The sequence below is a fragment of the Prionailurus bengalensis genome, chromosome B3, assembly GCF_016509475.1.
Source record: "Prionailurus bengalensis isolate Pbe53 chromosome B3, Fcat_Pben_1.1_paternal_pri, whole genome shotgun sequence".
Lineage (NCBI taxonomy): Eukaryota > Metazoa > Chordata > Mammalia > Carnivora > Felidae > Prionailurus > Prionailurus bengalensis.
In genome coordinates this window covers 7,913,880-7,933,191 of record NC_057355.1, presented here as the reverse complement: position 1 = coordinate 7,933,191, position 19,312 = coordinate 7,913,880, and the positions used below count along the sequence as shown (strand labels likewise).

The 19,312-nt window shown below is 40.7% G+C and overlaps 1 protein-coding gene across 2 annotated transcripts in view; it reads right to left on the bottom strand.

The window, feature by feature from the left end:
- Window positions 1-19,312, bottom strand: part of NTRK3 (neurotrophic receptor tyrosine kinase 3) — a 398,764-nt gene that overhangs the window by 18,037 nt on the left and 361,415 nt on the right. For both annotated transcript variants that reach the window (XM_043554722.1, XM_043554724.1), the window contains one exon: window positions 2,428-2,586. In XM_043554722.1, coding sequence (XP_043410657.1) covers window positions 2,428-2,586 — 159 coding nt within the window. The remainder of the gene's footprint in view (window positions 1-2,427; window positions 2,587-19,312) is intronic.

Genomic DNA, 19,312 nt, shown 5'->3' with positions numbered 1-19,312 from the left:
TCTCCACACTCCATTACCTTCACCTCCACGGAAAGGGACCCAGCTCAGACTGCAGCAGCTGTTAACGCTACGACCAAAAGTGCTCTGTCGCGTCTTCTGCAGGGTGGGGCTGGCCGGGGTGTCAGCTTCCGTAAAGGAACCCGTGATCAGTAGCTGCCAGCACTTGGCTGCTCTGGAGGGTGGAGTGGGACAGGTGGCTGGAGGCCCTGTCCCACCTTCAAGGCCACTGTCTCACCGAACTGTGTTAGAAATGATCAGAAACGTTGGGGCACCCAGGTGGTTCAGTCGATTAAGCATCTGACCTCAGCTCAGGTCGTGATTTCACAGTTTGTGCATTTGAGCCCCGCGTCGGGCTCTGTGCTGATAGCTCAGAGCCTGGAGCCTGCTTCAGGTTCTATGCCTCTCTCTCTCCCTCTCCCCCTCCCCAACTTGCACATTCTCTCTCTCTCTCTCCCTCTCTCTCTCTCTCAAAAATAAATAAACATTTAACAAACATGATCAGAAACACTTTCTTGGCTACTACAAGCCAACTTGGGTATCCAGGGCAGATCTTCTACTGACACCAATAGTCCCTCAACCCAGATCCCTTCTTTACTGGAGCCACCAAACTACATGGAGGCTCTGCTCAGGATGTGTGTGTGCTTCTGTGCGTGCATGTTTGTGCATGTGTGTGCACGTGTGCATGTACACGGGTGGGTATATGCATGCATGCCTGTATCTGAGTGCACACATGTTTGTGCATGTGTGTGCATGTGTGTGCATATGCGGGTCGGTGTGTGCATGTATGTGCATGCACACGTCTTTACATGTGTATGCACCTGTGCACATATGCAGGTGGGTATGTGCACACATACATGTATGTGTGTGCAAACATGTTTTTACATGTGTATGCACGTGTGCACATATGTGGGTGGGTATATGCATGTGTGTGCGTGCATGTTTGTACATGTGTGTGCACATGTGCAATATGCGGGTGGGCATATGCATGCATGCATGTATGTGTGGGCACGCTTGTGGGAACCTTTGTGTTTACCACCAATCCCACAGCCCAAGAAAGCAGCAACAATTTTTGAAAACACTACAACAAATGGGTTTGGATACACTTTCTTTTTTTAAAGGTCATTAAAATGTCTTGTCCTACTTTGGGAAATGTGGTTAAGACTCATTTAGCTTGTGATTGATGAGATACTACAGACTTAAAGAAATGCCTTCTTTTCAGTCTTAGAAACTTACTGGTTAGGGCACAGGTGAACACAGCTTCCCAAAACAAAGATACTTTCTTGAATATTCAGATAAAATCGTAATATTCAAAGGCTCCTGTGGGGGTGCCTGGGTGGCTCAGGAGGTTAAGCGTCCCACTTCAGCTCAGGTCACAATCTCATGGTTTTTGAGATCGAGCCCCACATTGGGCTCTGTGCCGACAGCTCAGAGCCTGGAGCCTGCTTTGGCTTCTGTGTCTCCCTCTTTCTCTGCCTCTCCCCCGCTCAGGCACTCTTTCTCTCAAAAATAAATAAACATCTAAAAAATTAAAAAAAAATAATTGCATTCTCTTATCAGTCTGCTTGGTTGGGAATCCGAGCCCCTTACTGCCCACTAACTGTACTGAGTTCTCCAGGGCAACATGAGTCTGGTCCAGACACAAGTGAGAACCATCCTGACTGGCTCTGGAGCCAGGACTGCTGTGACCATGGCCCAAGCCCTCTCCATGCCACAGAAGCTCCCACCTCTGAGATTCTGGCCAGTCCTCTCCAGAACCCCAAACAGTTCCCTTCCCTCTCCCTGAATCTCGACAGGTATCTGTGGAAAGTACTGAGTTATTACAGCTAACGTGCTCAGAAACGTACCTGGCACTAAGTGTTAACCATTGCGCAAATCTGATTACCGATATTTTTATTATTACAAATCAAAATTATAAAAACATAGAATGTGTTCATTATTATTATGTTTACTATTATGGGTCCTTTTATTCCTGGAAGTCCACACACGTCGCTCTGTCAAGAACGTGAAATGTGCCTTCCCCACCTACCATGCTGCACCTCCCTGGGATGCCCAAAGCCTTTGGGAATGCAGATAATTTGGGTGTTTCCACAAGATGGCACAATTGAAGAACTCAGAGCTGTTCTTTGTTTTCATTTTCTGTCTTAGTGAAACATGTGTGATGTTTAAGTGTAGCAGGACAAACAGGACCGTGACTCGCATCTCAATTTAAACATCTGATTTCATGCTCTCTTGACAATCATGCCACAATTCCTACAGCTATAATTTTTTTTTCCTACCAAGAAGCTCCCCGCTCTTGCTTCTGCCTACATATGCCCTGCTGGCTCCAAACCCCACCTGATGTTTTGTATACTATGTCTAAGTCCTGGCCTGAGCCATCTCCAATCAGCCTTCACCCAAATCGAGGTTCCCATCTATCCCCTTCTGTACCTCTGTGTTTGAGAGCTGGAACCACGGCTGCTTTCCGTAGGTGAAGATCTCCCACAGGATCACCCCAAAGCTCCACACATCGCTCTCCGTAGTGAACTTCCGGTACATGATGCTTTCAGGGGGCATCCAACGGATGGGGAGCATGGTGTGTCCTCCCACCTAAAAGGGGTCAAGACAGAGGGACACACAGAGTGACCAGATGACCCGAGTCGGTCATGCCTGTCTGCACTCTTTATATGTAGATGTGCTCTCCATGCCTCTTATTCTAAGATAGCCACACCTTGATGCAACTTGTCTCAGAGGCCCAGTGGGGGCACTGACATCCAAGATCTATACACTGGAGGCAGCTGGAGTAGCAACTAGAGATAACCCCTAAGGGAAAGTGGGTTCCTTGACACAGAGCGTAAAGAAAGACCCCAAGGTGATTCGGGGTGGGAGAGGTTTTAGAATCTGGTACTAGAGCGAACCTAACCTTGAAAGGAGGTCCACGGGAAGTCAGCAGAGTCACTGAGGGAGGCCGTCAAGTACAGGAGTATTTAGGCAGCAGGTTAAACTCCTTGGCCATGGCGGTTAAAGCACAACATTATTCATGTGCATCTAACCTGCAGAACTATGACTTTACCTCCTACCTGATGATCCTGTATTTCTCATCGCAACTTAAGACTCAGTGTTTCAAGTGAAGGGGACAGGGAAGTTCCAAATGTGTGGAAGCCACTTGCTAATAAGAAATCAGGTGGACTGAAAGAGAATTTATGACAGTTCTTAGTGACATCTCAAAGTCCAGTAAGAAAAGTGTCTTTTAAAATCTAAGGGAGGGTGCCTGGGCAGCTCAGATGGTTAAGCGTCTGACTCTTCATTTCGGCTCAGGTCATGATCTCACGGTTCATGAGACTGGGCCCCACACTGGGCTCTGCACTGTCAGTGAAGAGCCTGCTTGGGATTCTCTCCCTTTCTCTCAGTCCCTCCCCCACTAGCACACTAGCATACCACATGTGCCTGCACTTTCCCTCTCCCTCTCCCTCTCTCTCTCTCTCTCTCTCTCTCAAAAATAAATAAACATTTTAAATAGCCTAAGAAGACCCACCCGTGGGTCTACAGATTTGACAGTCAAGGACAAGAGGAAGTGACTGACATTCAGGGTACCCTTTCCTGAGAAAACATTAGGGAAATCCTCATGGACCAGCAGGCTAGATGTACGGTGTAAGTATAAGACAATCCACAGCTTGTTTTAGAACTCAGGAACTAACTGTATCCTTAGTAAATACAACATCAGAAATGGGGACTTTTGGCTAATACATAGAATTTGTTGTTAGAAAAGTGCTTGCCATTGATAGAAAGAGCTCTCTATAAATGTCCCGATGAACTATTAATCAGAATTTCTTGTTCTTACAGTGGGCCAGTTGGAGGTATAACAATAATGGACATTTAGGAAAGAATGACTTATTGGAAAATGGGCACTCGTATGTCTAAAGAGGAAAATGATGTTTGCCTTATCTACTTGAAATATTTTAGAAGATAAATGATTATAAGGATTTGCAGGCACTATTTTCAACCTGGGATTTTATAACCAAGATAGCTCTGTGTCATATGTAAAGACAAACGAGGGTGTTTCCTTCAGACAAGAAAAGACTCAGAAAGTTGATCCCTCTTGGTTTTTCAGAAAATAAAGACGAGAAAATTAATTGAGGATTATTCCAGAAAAACAGGGGGAAAATAATCTAAACTAGACAATGACTTGGAACATAACAAATACAGTACAGCAAATAAGTCACACACACAAAAAATGCAATTTAAATCTAAATAATGCTTGGGGAGCCTGGGTGGCTCAGATGGTTGAGCATCAGACTCTTGATTTCACCCCAGGTCATGATCCCAGGGGTCGTGGGATCCAGGCCCGTGTCAGGAGACTGCTTGAGATTCTCTCTCTCTCTCTCTCTCTCTCTCTCTCTCTCTCTCTCTCTCTCCGTCTCCCTCTGCCCCATCCCTGCTCTCATTGTCTCTCACTTTCTAAAATTAAAAACAAAAATCTAAATAATGGTTGCTAATCTGATAGTAAAATGTAATATAATGACTAATAAAGTCTTCTAGTAAAATAGAGTCATAAAGTAAATAATAATACTAATCATGCTAAGAGTACTACCATTGCTACCATTAACAGTACTTATCTGGAATGAAATCTCCAGATAATTTCACATAAGTACACAGAAGAGTAGGAAGATAAATCATTAAAGCCTGACAAAGGCTTTGTCTTTTTGGGAGGGAAAGGGAGCAGGTAGACAGTCATCAATTGTTGATTACAACGGTTTCAATTTAAATTTCCTTGCTAAAATTTTTAAGTGGCTCTTAGAAGAATAGAAATAGTACATACAGCTTTCAAACCAGTTGTTAGAAAAAAGAACCAAAAATCTCTGGCCGATACCAAAAAGGCTACAAAAAAGAGGAATGGGATAATGATGTGGCACAAAATGAAAAAGAAGTTTAAATAATACCGCTATAGACACTAAATACAAAAGGGTTGCACTGCCTCTTAAATAAGAGAAAAATTATGTTGAAAAATCAAGATGTGTGTTATTTAGAAAAGATATACATAGAAGAAAGTAACAGAAAATATTAGAAATGAAAGAATGCAAAAATACAGTAAAAAGAAAAAAGGAATATATATTAAATATGCTAATATTAAAATATAATATAAAATATATTAAATCTATACACACAATATATTATTAAATGTAAAATATTGAATATTAAATATACAATATTTAAATGTAAAATATTGAAAATTAGACATGTGTGGGAAAAAATTTAGAATGCCAAGAATTAAATAAAGAGAAAGTAGTTTATATCATCTTTCAAGATGGCAAAATTCACCATTATGATAATTATGACTTATTAGGCTCCAAGTAACATAGCAACAAAAATGTACAAAGAGTAAAAATAGGATATAAGCAAAAGGAAGCTGACAAAACTACCATTATAATGGAAAATCAAAACACTTCTTTCACAAATAGATCAAGAGGACGAGATAAATGAAGATACGTTTAAAAATGCAGATGAGTATGTTAACTAACTAAAATTTAAATTAAAAAATGGAGATGAGTTTTAATTGATAGATATGACTATTATGATTGTCTTTCTGCCTCCCTAAAAAAGCTGGAATATTATTTTCAATTATCTGAAACAATTTATAAAACCAATCACATATTATACCTCAAAAGAAATCTGAAATTCCAAAAGAAAAAACACAGTACATAAGAAACAATACACATTAAAAAAATGGGGTGCCTGGATGGCTCATTCAGTTAAGCATCCAACTCTTGATTTCAGTTCAGGTCATAATCTCATGGTTCGTGGCTTCAAGTCCCACATCTGGCTCTGTGCTGACAGCAGGGAGCCGGCATGGGATTCTCTGCCCCTCCCCTGCTCTCTCTTTCTCTCGCTCTCAAAAATAAAGAAATATATGTTAGGGGCGCCTGGGTGGCTCAGTTGGTTAGGCATCCGACTTCAGCTCAGGTCACGATCTCATGGTTTGTGAGTTCAAGCCCCGCATCCGGCTCTGTGCTGACAGCTCGGAGCCTGGAGCCTGCTTCGGATTCTGTGTCTCCCTCTCTCTCTGCCCCTCCCCTGCTCATGCTCTGTCTCTCTCTGTCTCAAAAATAAATAAAACATTTTTACAAATTAAGAAAAAAAGAAATATATATTTTAAAAAAAAGAAACATTTTCTGTACCAAATAGGAATTAACAACAAAAGAATAACTTTTTAAAAAGTTTCTCTTTGGGCAATTAAAAAACAATCTGATAATGGAATAACTGAAAATTAAATGTAAAATTATTTATTATGACAACAATTAAGTGTGTGTTCATTGAAGCCTATGAAATATAGCTCAAGTAATTTTTAAAAAATACAGCATTTAAGCACTTATTTTTAAAATAGTTAAAAATATAATTAAATTAAAATTTAAAATGTGATTCCACAACAAAAGTAGTAAAGACCTACATGATCATAGAAAGCAAGAGGAAATAAATAACAAAGAGAAAATGAGGAATTGTATAAAAGAAGGCAAAGTACAACAATAACCAAAAGGGGGAAAAATGTAAAAAGGAGACTATATCTTTACAATTAATTGCTAGTTCTGTCAAAATAATATAAACCTTTGGCAAGGTTAATAAGAGCTATAGAGAAGACAAATGTAAAATGTTAAAAATCTTACAACAAGATATTTGGAAATATAGATGCCATAATTGAGTTTCTAGAAAAGGTTAGTGAAAAAAAAAAAGAAAAGTAGAGAATCTAAACACAAAACAATTACAATTATAGTAAAAATTCTATGCAGTAAAAATGTACAAGGGCCAAGTGGTTTTTTGGGGTAAGTTCTAAAATTTTTTATCCTATTTATACTTTTCCAAAGAAAAAAATAAAAAATAAAAAAGTAGAAACTTTCCCAGTTCATTTTCTGTAACTTGAATATTCCTGATGATAAAATCAATCAGTCAAACATAGCATACAGCCTTAAATATATGAATACAGACATAGATATTTTATCTATATATGTGTAAAGTTATGTTATAAATATAGCCTCCAAATATGAATAATGTTATATTGAATCAGCAAGATATTACAAGAATTCCATATTATAACTCAATAAGATTTATAATAGAAATGCAAGGATGCCTTAGTCTTAAGAAGTCTACTGTTTAATCACTAAATTAAAAGATAAAAGAAAAGCCATAATTTCAAAAGATGCCAAAAATTTCCAACACATTTACCTGATTAAATGTCCAAATTCATTAGTAATAGAAGGTAACTTCCTTTATTTAACTTACTAAATATTATATGTACTAATAAAACTTTAGAAGCATACAAAGTATCTTCTGTCACTAATTTTATGCAATACTATTCGGGTGGTCCCAGCCAATGCAATAAAGCAAGAAAAAAAGCAAGGCAGAAACACTGAAGAGTCAAAGCTGCCAATGCATGCGTACGGTAAGATTATTCAAGGCATTTAATTAAAAAGCAATTCGAATCATTACATGATTTCGTAAGCTACCCATTTACAAAATGAACCTACCAAAATCAAACTACCCTCATATACCCGTAGTAATAAATTTAATAGAAAATAAGTTGCTTAATAGCACAAAAAAGCTTAATTCCCAGGCATAAACCTAACCAGAAAATGTACAAAGTCTACTTAAAGAAAAGTACTGAAAAACATAAAAGAAGATCTGAAATGTGGAAAGACATGTCATTTCCTTGAATAGGAAGACAATATCATAAATCTCTCATTCCTACCTCAAATTAGTCTGCAAATTCAACACAATCTAAATGAAAACCCCCAATGGAATGATGTATGGAAATTGACAGGATGATACCAAAATTTGTCTAGAAGAATAAATACTTGATAAAAGCTAAAATACACTTGAAATAGAACAACAAGGGAGATTTACTCTATCGGATTGCAAAACATATTATCAAACTACAGGAATGAACACACGGTGTTATTAGCATAGAAATAGACAAATTTCATTGATCAATGGAACAAAACAGGGTCCAGAAGCAGACCCATGTATAATATTGGAATTTAATATATGAAATGATGGGTTAGTAGTCAAAGTGTTGGGACAATGAACTATTCATTTGAAAAGTACACTTAGATACCTACCTCACACCATATACAAAAATCATTTCCAGATGGATTAAAGAGCTAAACATAAAAACAAAACAATAATAATATTAGAAGAAAACTTAGAAAAGTATCTACAACTCAGGAGAAGAAGCCCTTCCTAAATATGACACATGTTCAAGAAGCCATAAAAAATAAGATTTAGTGATACAACTTATAAAAACCAAACACTTTTTCATGGCAAAATACAAAATAAGCATAGTTAAAAGACAAATGACAGAGAAAATATTCGCAATATATGTAACAAAGGATTAAAATTCATATATTATAAAGTGTTCCTTTAAATTAGTTTTAAAACAGCAACCTGACCAAAAAAAAAAAAAAAATGAGCAAAGGATAAGGGCAGATGGTCCACAAAAGGGTTACAAATGAGCACAGACATATGAAGAGATGTTAATTAAAACAATAAAGAGACACACTTTTGAATGTTATATGGGAAAAATTGAAAAGATTGAAACTATCTAGTGCTTGAAAAGGTACGAGGATAGAGTTATTCTCAAGGGTCACTGCTAAGACTTGGTGCAGCCTTGTCCGCAGGCAGCTTGGCAGAATCTGTCTACACTACAGATGTTGAGTGGCTTTTAAGGCAGTAATTTCACCTCTAAGGAGCCTTAGAGAAATACTTGGTCCTATAAGCAAAAACTATTGGTTGAAGGGGGTTTTTATTTCATCGTTTTTAAGGGCAACAATTTGCCCATCATCGTACATAGATATGTAGTGGTTAAAAGGAACATAGGAGAGTATGTGCAGTGATGTGTAAACAAGTCTAGGATACATTAAAGGAAAACACAAGACTATATATATATACATATATATATATATATATATACACATATATACATATATATGTATATGTATATATATATATTAGCATTCTTATTTATGTAAAAATGTGTCATACATAAGCAAGTACATTAAAAGGGGATAATGTGTAAGTCTGTAAATGCATAGAAAATGATCCAGAAATACAGTCTAGAGAAGGAAGTGAGAGTGAGCACTGACCAAAGAGAAATCCCACTTTTTCACTATATGTATTTCTATACTGCTTGTAATTTGATCACAATCATGTATCCCATTTGAAATGTTTAAAAATAATAAAAGGAAAAACTAAACACCTGAATGAAGGAAAACCAGTAGACCTAATTTACATAAGTTCTGATTCAAAAGGTGGGTTTTTTTTAATGTTTTTTAACATTTATTCGTTTTTGAAAGATAGAGAGACGCAGTGCAAGCAGGGGAGGGGCAGAGAGAGAAGGAAACACAGAATCTGAAGCAGGCTCCAGGCTCCGAGCCGTCAGCACAGAGCGTGACGCGGGACTCGAACCCATGAACCATGAGATCATGACCTGAGCTGAAGTCGGATGCTCAACTGACTGAGCCACCCAGGTGCCCCTAGAAGGTGATGTTCTTTTAAAGAAAAATTATGTCTGCGATAGAATCTTGTGGAATGGTTTATTTTACCTGGTTTCTTGATGGAAAAAAAAAAAGTCAGGAATACAGAAACATCCCTTTTGATGCAAATTTTTAAGTAATGGATTCCTTCAAATTGATGCTGATTGTTTGCTTCATTTAATGATTTTATACACAATCCAGAAGAGGTGTTCCAGACTGAAATCTCCCAATTTACAAACAGGGAGGAATTCAAGTGTGCTGATGTAAACTCTGATGAGCTTAAGTGTTTGGGAATAAAAGTATTAGAAGAGTATTAATTGGCTGCAGGGACTTCACGAAGAAAAATTGTATCAAGATTTTTACCACCAACGTGAGAGAAATTTATAAGGCATTCCTCTGGAAGTGAACTAAAATATTTCAAGAGGCCAGTAACATAACAAAAAGAGCAATAAATTGGAAGTCAGAAGCCCTGGGTTGTGATGTGACCTTAGACAAGCACTCAACCTCTGAGTTTCAACGTCCTCATCTTCAACACAGGAGTGAAACATCCCCTGCTTCCAGTGAGATCATGTATGTAAAAACCCGCCGAGTATCATTAAATCCAAAAGTATACACATAAAGTGCAATGATTGTTCACTGTGTGTGTCCTTACATGCTTGAGAACAGCATAACAAACCTAATTTCCTGGTTTCGATATTCCCCATAAAGATTTACCTGGCCGATACTGATTTTTCCCCCAGGACTATCTACATCCTTCTCCCATGCTGGAGAAATCTAGTCTGGGAAAGGTAGTGGTTAAATCCTTCGCTGATGAAAAAATAATTTAAAAATATATATTTATATTTATTCATAAATATATATGAATATAAATATGATATAGATATATATTTATATTTATTCACAGGGGTGCCTGGGTGGCTCAGTCAGTCTGACTTTTGGTTTCAGCTCAGATCATGATCTCAGTTTCACGAGTTCAAGCCCCACATAGGACTCTATGCTGGTAGCCTGGAGTCTGCTTGGGAGTTTCTCTCTCCCTCTCTCTCTCTGCCCTTCCCCAACTCACGCTGTCTCTCTCTCAAAATAAATACACAAACTTAAAAAAGCTGACAAGTATTCCCATGGTAAAACCTATCCCGACAAGCGATAGGCTGAAATAATAATCTTCATATCAGTAATATCAATTAATACACACTGAGTACCAGCCATTCATCCCTCATTTAATCCTCTCTCCCTTCCTATATGATAGAATTCCCTATTCCTCCCTTTTCACAGATGAAGATAATATAACTTGCCTAGGCACTGCCTGAGAAATACTAGCTAATGATCCAAGCTATCAGATACATTAAAGATCTGAAGGCTGAGCTTTGAAACGGGAAACGTACAGGAATAAGGCAAAGATTCCAAGAACTGATTCTAGAAAGAAAATATGTACTTAGAGATCTTTGGATTATACTACCTTAGAGGACATTTCCACCACCTACATTATCATGGATTCCCATGTTGCCAGCCTGATCATCTGTAACGTCCTCTTTCACCCGAGGGTACAAGCAGGCACTGAAGATTACTTACTGCTCGGACCCATGATTTCATTAGGGGCTACAAAAGCGTGGAATTCTAGCATTCCCTCTGCATGTATCAGCTGGGCATCTTCTATAAATAAAAAAGTTCCCTCATTAACTATTTGGTTATACTGATAACACTTCGTTTAGGAAGTGTTCAGTTCTTTCCCTTTATTTATCAGCACTCAGAATAATGAATTCGTTCCCTAGCATCCTCCAAAGGTGACCAACAAGAGGTTTGGCTTGATTCTGGGAAGCATGAAATTCGATTCATGTTGGGGGGGGGGGTGTGTGGCTGTTAAGTGTGTCGACGGGGGTGTCTCTTAACCCGATGAAGAGTCTCAGTTTATTATGATTGCTCTTTTTGATGCTTACTGTTCCATCTTTGGCCAGTGGCAGCCTCTTAATGTTGGTGCCTCTCGCATACCCCGGGGCCTTGCTTCTGACATTAAATACTATTGGAGGCTCCAGGCGTCTGGGTGGCTCAGTCGGTTGAGCGTCCACTTCAGCTCAGGTCATGATCTCACGGTTCGTGGGTTGGAGCCCCGCATCGGGCTCTGTGCTGACAGCTCAGAGCCTGGAGCCTGCTATGAATTCTGTGTCTCCCTCTCTCTGCCCCTGCCCTGCTCACACTCGGTCTCTCTCTCTCTCAAAAATAAATCAACATCAAAATTTTTAAAGAAAATATTGTAGGCTCATATTGTACATTTGCTGCCCCAGCCCTAGAATAAGCCATTTCTCCAAGAATCCCTGGATTCTTCTGGCGGACAATGGAATTTACAGACTACACTATGGACGCCAGGAGTGTGGTCATTGCTATTGGGTTGAGTTGCTCATTATTTCTAGGTGTCTATATTGGAAGTCGCTAGAAAAAAACTTTTCTATTAAAAGAAAATGCGTCATGAGTTCATATTGATTTTTCCAACTCAAATTTAGGATTACAGAGCTTTTATTTAACCTCTTCGATTTTATATCTATATTTTTTCTTATGCTGAAAATCTTGATTCCTATGTCAGTAATATTATTTATTTGCTTTATCCTAATACATGTTCATATATAAAATACATGTAACATACTTAATGCAGTTAGGTTTGTTTGTTTCACTTTGCTTTGTATTTTTAAGAATTGCTTTAATCCTTAAAATGTAAATGTTTATAATGATGGTTTCAAGGTCAAAACCAATAAACAAGGTACATGAAATTTGAGTCTAATACCTCTCTATTCTCTCTCCCCATTCTGATCTCCTCTTTCCTATAGGTAACAACATCTTGTTTGCTTTTAGTTCATTCTTCTTTTAACATCAGAAAATACATATTACATCCATTTTCCATTTTCCTCACTCTCTTAGATACTCACTCTCAAAGTACCTGTTGTGTACTTTGCTTTTTTGTTTTGTTTTTGTTTGTTTGTTTGTTTGTTGCTGGGATTCCCTTGTTCCTTTTCTAGCTATGTAAGACTCCTCCTAGCATGACCATGCCACAGTCAGTCCCCTATAGATAGGACTTGGGTTTTTCCACCTTTTTGTTATTGTCAATAGGGAAGTGCACATTTTACATATATCTTGGGTGACTGTTCCCCCCACTAAAGAAGAACAGTCTAGAATTCCCATTCAGTGTAACAGGTGGTTTCATCCAGGATCCACATGATTTTGGAGACAAGTAAAGTTTTTCCAGTGGGTACCCAGGCAAGAATCATTTTGAAGGATTCTGCAGATCCTAAACTCCCATATGGATTTTTTCTAACATTGACTGAGAAGCCTCTGTGGCCCAGCAAACCCTTTTCCCAATTGTGCACACACACACGCACACACGCACACACGCACACACCTGCCACTCTCCAAAGGAAACACCAATCTCTCACTCGTTCTAAATCTCAGGGGAGAAAACCTACAGAGTACAAACAAATAAACGCTATGAAGTATTGGTACAGGTGCTGAAAATGAATGTCTCTAGTGGCTGGAAAATAAATCCTTTTGCACATCGAGTAGTTTCCAATTCTTTTCAAACAATTGAAGACGGACAGACCTAAAAGAATTATGAGCTAAGGGGAGATTTAAAAGAAATTTTGATAAGAGACCAATATGAGATTTTAGGCAAATAGCCAGATAATAGTTCAAAGAATGGAGTCACATTACAATAACAAAACTCCTTCCTTTTTCTCTATTTGTTTACTGTAAATAACATTTCTCAGTTCTTATATTGACATATATAAAAAACAGAAGTAGAATTGATCCTGAACCTTCCTTACTTTAGCAATAAATAATATGCATTATAGGCTACTGGAAAAATGTAAGAGATGCATTTCCAAGAATATTATACTTCTTATCTTTCATATTCATCAAAGTTGTGATATATGTACATTATTTCGATCTGCTGCCTACTTCCGTGTATTGCTAATAATTGTAATGATAACTCAATCCAAAAACTCTTAATATCTAGAAACTAATGGTTATTGGACATTAAAAATTAAATTTAAAACTTCATACATATTTTCGCCACACTAAATTATGACAGAGTGGCCAATAAAAGGCTTTCGTGCGTAAAAATATAACACATAAGGATAAAATCTGGTAGGGTAACTGGGATGAAAACATAAATTCAGGAAGAAAAAGGAGCCATGTAAAACTGACTGCTTATGCACTTGTTCGTGTGTTTAATAGATAATGTGTCAAATTGCTCTGGTATTTAAAGTTCATTAGATACATTACAGGAGTGATGTATTTTTTTCAGTGTCAATATTTACAATATTCTGGAAATGGCCTCCTTCGCACCTATTTAAAATCATGTTGCAGATTTTATATAGCAACTTAAAACGTGCAGGGGGAGTGCACAGGTGACTTTTCAAGATTCTTTTAGGGACATCAAATCTGAAGACCACAGGTCTAGAGACTGAGCCTCTAGTGATACGACATTTGAAGTCTTGTCTCTGATTCAATCTGATCTTTCCTCAAGGCGCTATCCCACCCACCCCGGCCAGCAGTGTAAGGGGAGGGAATGCAAAAGTGTGTAACAAGAGCAGCACCTCACCTCCAGCCGGGGGGGCTGCCTAAAAGCCCCAGCCCCACTTCTTTAAGTCCTTGGCCCTCATTCCCCACCCTGCCTGGGGGCCAGGAGTAGCCGGACTGAAAGTGTGGAAAGCGGATAGGATAGAGACTCTCAGACTCCAGTTCCCCTGAGGACAGGATGCACCCCCCCCCAACACACACACACGTAGTCTCCTGCTAGTCTCCTGTCGTTCACCTCTCCCATCATCCTGCTCTTTTCCATAGAGAGACACCCACTCCCCTGCGGTCAGAGGGATCCTACTGCTCTGGGTTAAAGAGGAACTCAGCCGAGCCCTGGAAGGTCCCCAGGTCTCTGCATCCAATTACACAGAAAAGGAGGCCACTGGTGGGTTGCAAAGACCACAGAGAAGCCCGCTTCTCTCCTAGAAGTTCAAAACGTCTATGCTCACACAACTCTGACAAGCTATAAAGGAGACAAAGTGACCCATATATTCCCGATAAAGAAACCACGACCCAGCAAAGGTGAGCAAACACAGATTCACAGGGCACGATATTTCTGGAACGAATGGAAGGATTCAAGCTTCCTCCATAATCACTAATCTGAATGGGCCAAGTCAAGATCTGTCAAAGCCCATGAGAAGCACAGCGGCCTTCTGAACAGCTGTAAAGCCTTCGCGATGCGCGTTAATGGCAAAATAGCTTCATCATAAAGACTGCCATTCATCGTGGGTGTCATTATTTTTTAACTTAGTCAACTTTATTTTTCTTGACTGCGTGTCTCAGCACGTAAAAGAATCTCCACGTGATCTAAGCGGAACAAAAGGCTTAGCATACGCGTTCTCCATCCGCTGGAAGTTCTCCTAGTTTTCCATCTGCCTCAGTGGCTCTGCCTCTTACCCCTTGTTCTGCGTGTCAAGCGAATCATCAGCCAAGGCTGGCAGTCACCTTGAACACGCTTCCAGCAGCCACTACTACAATCTTTGGAATCATTGCCACTCCTGTTCCAGAGGGCCTGGGGTTTTCACACACCTAGGCCGCACACCAGTATTAGCTACATCCAGCATACGTATACATACACCCATACATCCAGAAGGCAGGTGTGTACATGAACATAGGTGTGTGTCAATACACACGCAGGCGGGTACAGTCATAGACACAAACACAGGCCTGTTGACCGTGCCCCGATCACACAAAGCTGGTGAAACCTCCCTTCGACGCCTCCTGAAACCAATGGCTTAAATGTAAAAAGAAAGGCTCCATGTCCTCTTCACATGTATCTTGTCTCCCAGACAGCCAAAATAAGCGGTTTCACTCTAAATCACTCGATGAACTCTGCCGGGAGCTTCAAAACTTCAAAATAACACGACTGTCTTTCCAGGCATTAACGCTTCTCACCACCAGCTCCCCCCCCCCCCCCCCCCCCCCCCCCCCCCCCCCCCCCCCCCCCACCCCTCAACAGCTGGGCTATCTTTTTTTTTTTTTTTTTTTTTTTAAATTTTTTTTTTCAACGTTTTTATTATTCATTTTTGGGACAGAGAGAGACAGAGCATGAACAGGGGAGGGGCAGAGAGAGAGGGAGACACAGAATCAGAAACAGGCTCCAGGCTCTGAGCCATCAGCCCAGAGCCCGATGCGGGGCTCGAACTCACGGACCGCGAGATCGTGACCTGGCTGAAGTCGGACGCTTAACCGACTGCGCCACCCAGGCGCCCCCAGCTGGGCTATCTTAATAGCTCCCTCCCCACAGATGTGGTAGGGCCACCAAAGCCTTAGAAATGTCATTCTGCCCTTCCAGAATGTCCCCTGTCTGCCCACCCTCCTCCTGTCCCTGATCCCCTCTCCCCTTTTTTCCCCACGTGGCTATTTTGAATCACAGATACTGTATTTTCAACCAGTTCTTCACCCCTCGGCCCAGCCCCATCTGCACATTCCCCAATCATGCCACTTTGGTGTGAAAGCCTGTATTCCTTCCAGGATGCTCTCTGGGGGACAGCCCTACCCTGTAACTTCACCCACTCCATCTCCCCAAATCCGACACTCATCAGAATCCAGAACTCCAAAGGAGAGTCCGTGCTAGGGCTGTAGCTCGGGAACATACAAAGCTGGAAAAGGGCTTGGAAATTACTTAGCCTGCCCCCAAGGCATGAAAACCTTGGCTGGAAGAGAGGTAGTGACTCGCCCAAGGTCACTAAAAAGAGTAAATGAAATGGAGGTCCCAGAGAGTGCTGTTCTTGTTTTCGAGGTAAACGTGTTCCTGGAGAAAAGCATATATTAATTAAGACATGCAAATCAAAAATACACGGATATGAAGTTTACATTTCAGTTCTATAGCTTCCTGCTTTCCATCCTGATGTGCTTAAGCTTTGGGTCACTAAGCACTCTGTTTCCCCAGTGGTGTGGGCAGTGCCTTAGGGATGTATCCATTTGTATAGTCATTTGATTTAAATTGACAGTATGTGTGTGCACTGTCACAAATGCACGTCTGTCCGTGGCGTCACCCGAGTTATGGATATTCCATGGTGAAACATTTACATAAGAGATTGAGATTTTCTATAGCGACATCAGACTTCGGACTTCATGCAGCAGGCTTGTTTGCCTTCATTTTGCCTCCCCTCCTCTTCCTGATACAGTAGAACATGCTATTACCGCGCTTCCTATAGACACAAACTGAAGACCTCAGCCCTGGGTCTAGGAGGTAGTTGGAATTCTCTGGAGGGAAGGTACAGAGAAAACTCACAAAGACATCATTCTAGGACGGCTCCCTCTGAGCAGGGCTTTGTGACAGTTTATGCAAAAAGCATCCATTTAGCAGAATCTCAGTGGAATGGCTGTTTCAGACTGAGCCGCTAGCCCCAGGATTAGGAAAAACCCTCAGAGTCTTCCAAAAATACAAGGAGTTTAAGAGCCAAGCTGTTTAGCAGTGTGAGCCTAGAGGATAAATAGGCCCATTGTGATTCTCCCCAAGTCTCTTACCTAGAGTTGCGTCTGCCAGAAGCAAGTTCTCAGATGGAAGTCCCCGGAACACATACCTTCTATAACTTCCCCTTTTGTTTTCCCCTTTCTAAATCCTGTCTAAATGCTGGCACTCAGTCAGAGACCTCACTGTCCTTTATTGCCCCCAAGCAATATATTTTTTTATGGAGCAGTCGGTGCGAGTCCAAAGATGTAGGTTGAAAAATAACTTGGCCCTTATTTTCTTTTACAGATGCCTAGACGTGGAGCCTCCTGGCTGCTCTCAAATCTTCCAGTGGAAACAAACCATAGACACGTTGTGAAAAGAGCTCAATTCACTGAACAAAGCTGGAGGTCTCACTTCGGCTCAGATGCATGGATCACACTGGATCTAGACTGATCCATTCAAACCCCAAGTGCTTGCTACATGTTCATAGGTAAAGGAAAATAGGAAATTAGAGCCTTCTTGTGATAAATCTAGAGTTTTAATTTACCCTGTTCAGCACAGGCTGCACTACCAAGGTTTTGATTTAGATTCAGATTTATTTAGCAAACATAAAATCACTTCCAGGTAAGACCAGAATATTCAATATTCAATGCCAGAAAAAAAAATCTAAAAAATATGATAACTGATATTGAAAATGTGCATATAGGATAAGGAAACAGATGATCCGAAGGGACAAAGGGGATAATGTATAAATAACTTAGCTGATGCCTCTGACTCGCTAAGCAACCTTAGGGAACTTATTTAATCCCTGGAAGACTCACCTTTCTTAAATGTAAAATAACAAACTATATAGAACATGTACAGAAATTAAATGAGATATTAAATGAAACAAGCATGCAGTTTTTCTGTACACATGCACATATGTATTACTTTTAACCTAAACCTTCCTTTTTAAAAAAAAAATGTTTATTTTTTTTTTTTTGAGAGAGAGCACCAGCAGGGAAGGGGCAGAGAGAGAGGGAGACACGGAATCCAGAGCAGGCTCCAGGTTCTGAACTGTCAGCACAGAGCCCAATGCAGGGTTCGAACACACAAACTGCGAGGTCATGACCCGAGCCGAAGCCGGTGCTCAATGGACTGAGACACCCAGGCACCACTAACCCAGACCTTCCTTGAAAGATGCTAATTTCTCAGTGCTTATGGCTATTGTATAGCACTTCCCTCTATTCCAGAAACTTGGACATTCTGCCCAGGGGCCCTTACGACAATGAGACACCACTCCTGGACTATGGATAAGGAAATTGGCTCAGGAATGGAGTGTCAGAAAGTCCATGGTAGGCAGAGGCCAAGCTAAAGGTTAATTCTTCTCATTATGGGTTTTGCGGGTTCGAGACAATTCCACCTGCAAGTGCTGGGAACACATTTCCAGGATCGGGGAGGGGGGGGGGGGCTGCCAACCTAGATCCTCGGAATACTTAGCTGTCCACAAAAGCAGGGAAAACCCAAGAAGAGCAGCTAACGCTAGTCTCAGAGTGGACAAGACTGGGCAGGTTAGAATATTCTATGGCCGGAGCTCAAGGACTGTGTTTCTCCTATGTGTGATGCCTCATGGCAGGAAAAAGAAGGAAAACTAAGATGATTTGAATTTAAAAAGGCAAAGAATGAGACAGGATCTTTTTCCTCAAACGGCATGCTGAGCTGCAAACTGTCTTCTCCAGCCAACTTCTCAGCGACGTTAGTGACAATAAAACACTTCCGATCGATTGGATACCCGTCAGCCTTAAGATGACGCACTGAATTCTTCGACCCTGGTTCTGGTTCTATGACATCATCTTCTGACCCTGCGCCTTCCCTCCGAGTGCGGTGGTGAACACAGCTGACGTGCGCCAATGGCACTATGAGAGAAAGACCCTTTCGAATAAATGACAAAATATTCTCCCGTGCTAGCCAGTGAGGTCTCATCTCTAAATTAGCCCAGGCGGGGTGCCCACCTCTTAGCTCCAGATGAGAAGCTAGACTGGTTGGCTTGCTTAATTGAAAACTTTTTGTTTCTGACTCCAAGATTCCAGCAGCCTGGCACACTGACCTGCCGTTTGGAAAGGCGGTCATACAGACGGCGTGCTTAGATCACGGGAGGACGCGCCTGCACAACCACGGCTGGGGCCCCAAGTCAGCTGCCCGAGAAGCAAACAGCTTAAACCAGCCTCCATTTGCTGCTCTTGATTTCCATTTACCTCTGAGAGAATCTGTGTGGACCAGAGACTGTGCCTAAAGCCTAGTTAGCAGGGTAAAACAACTCTTGACCAGCATTAACATGTAGCATTACTCCCTACAATGACAGGGACTTCTGCAC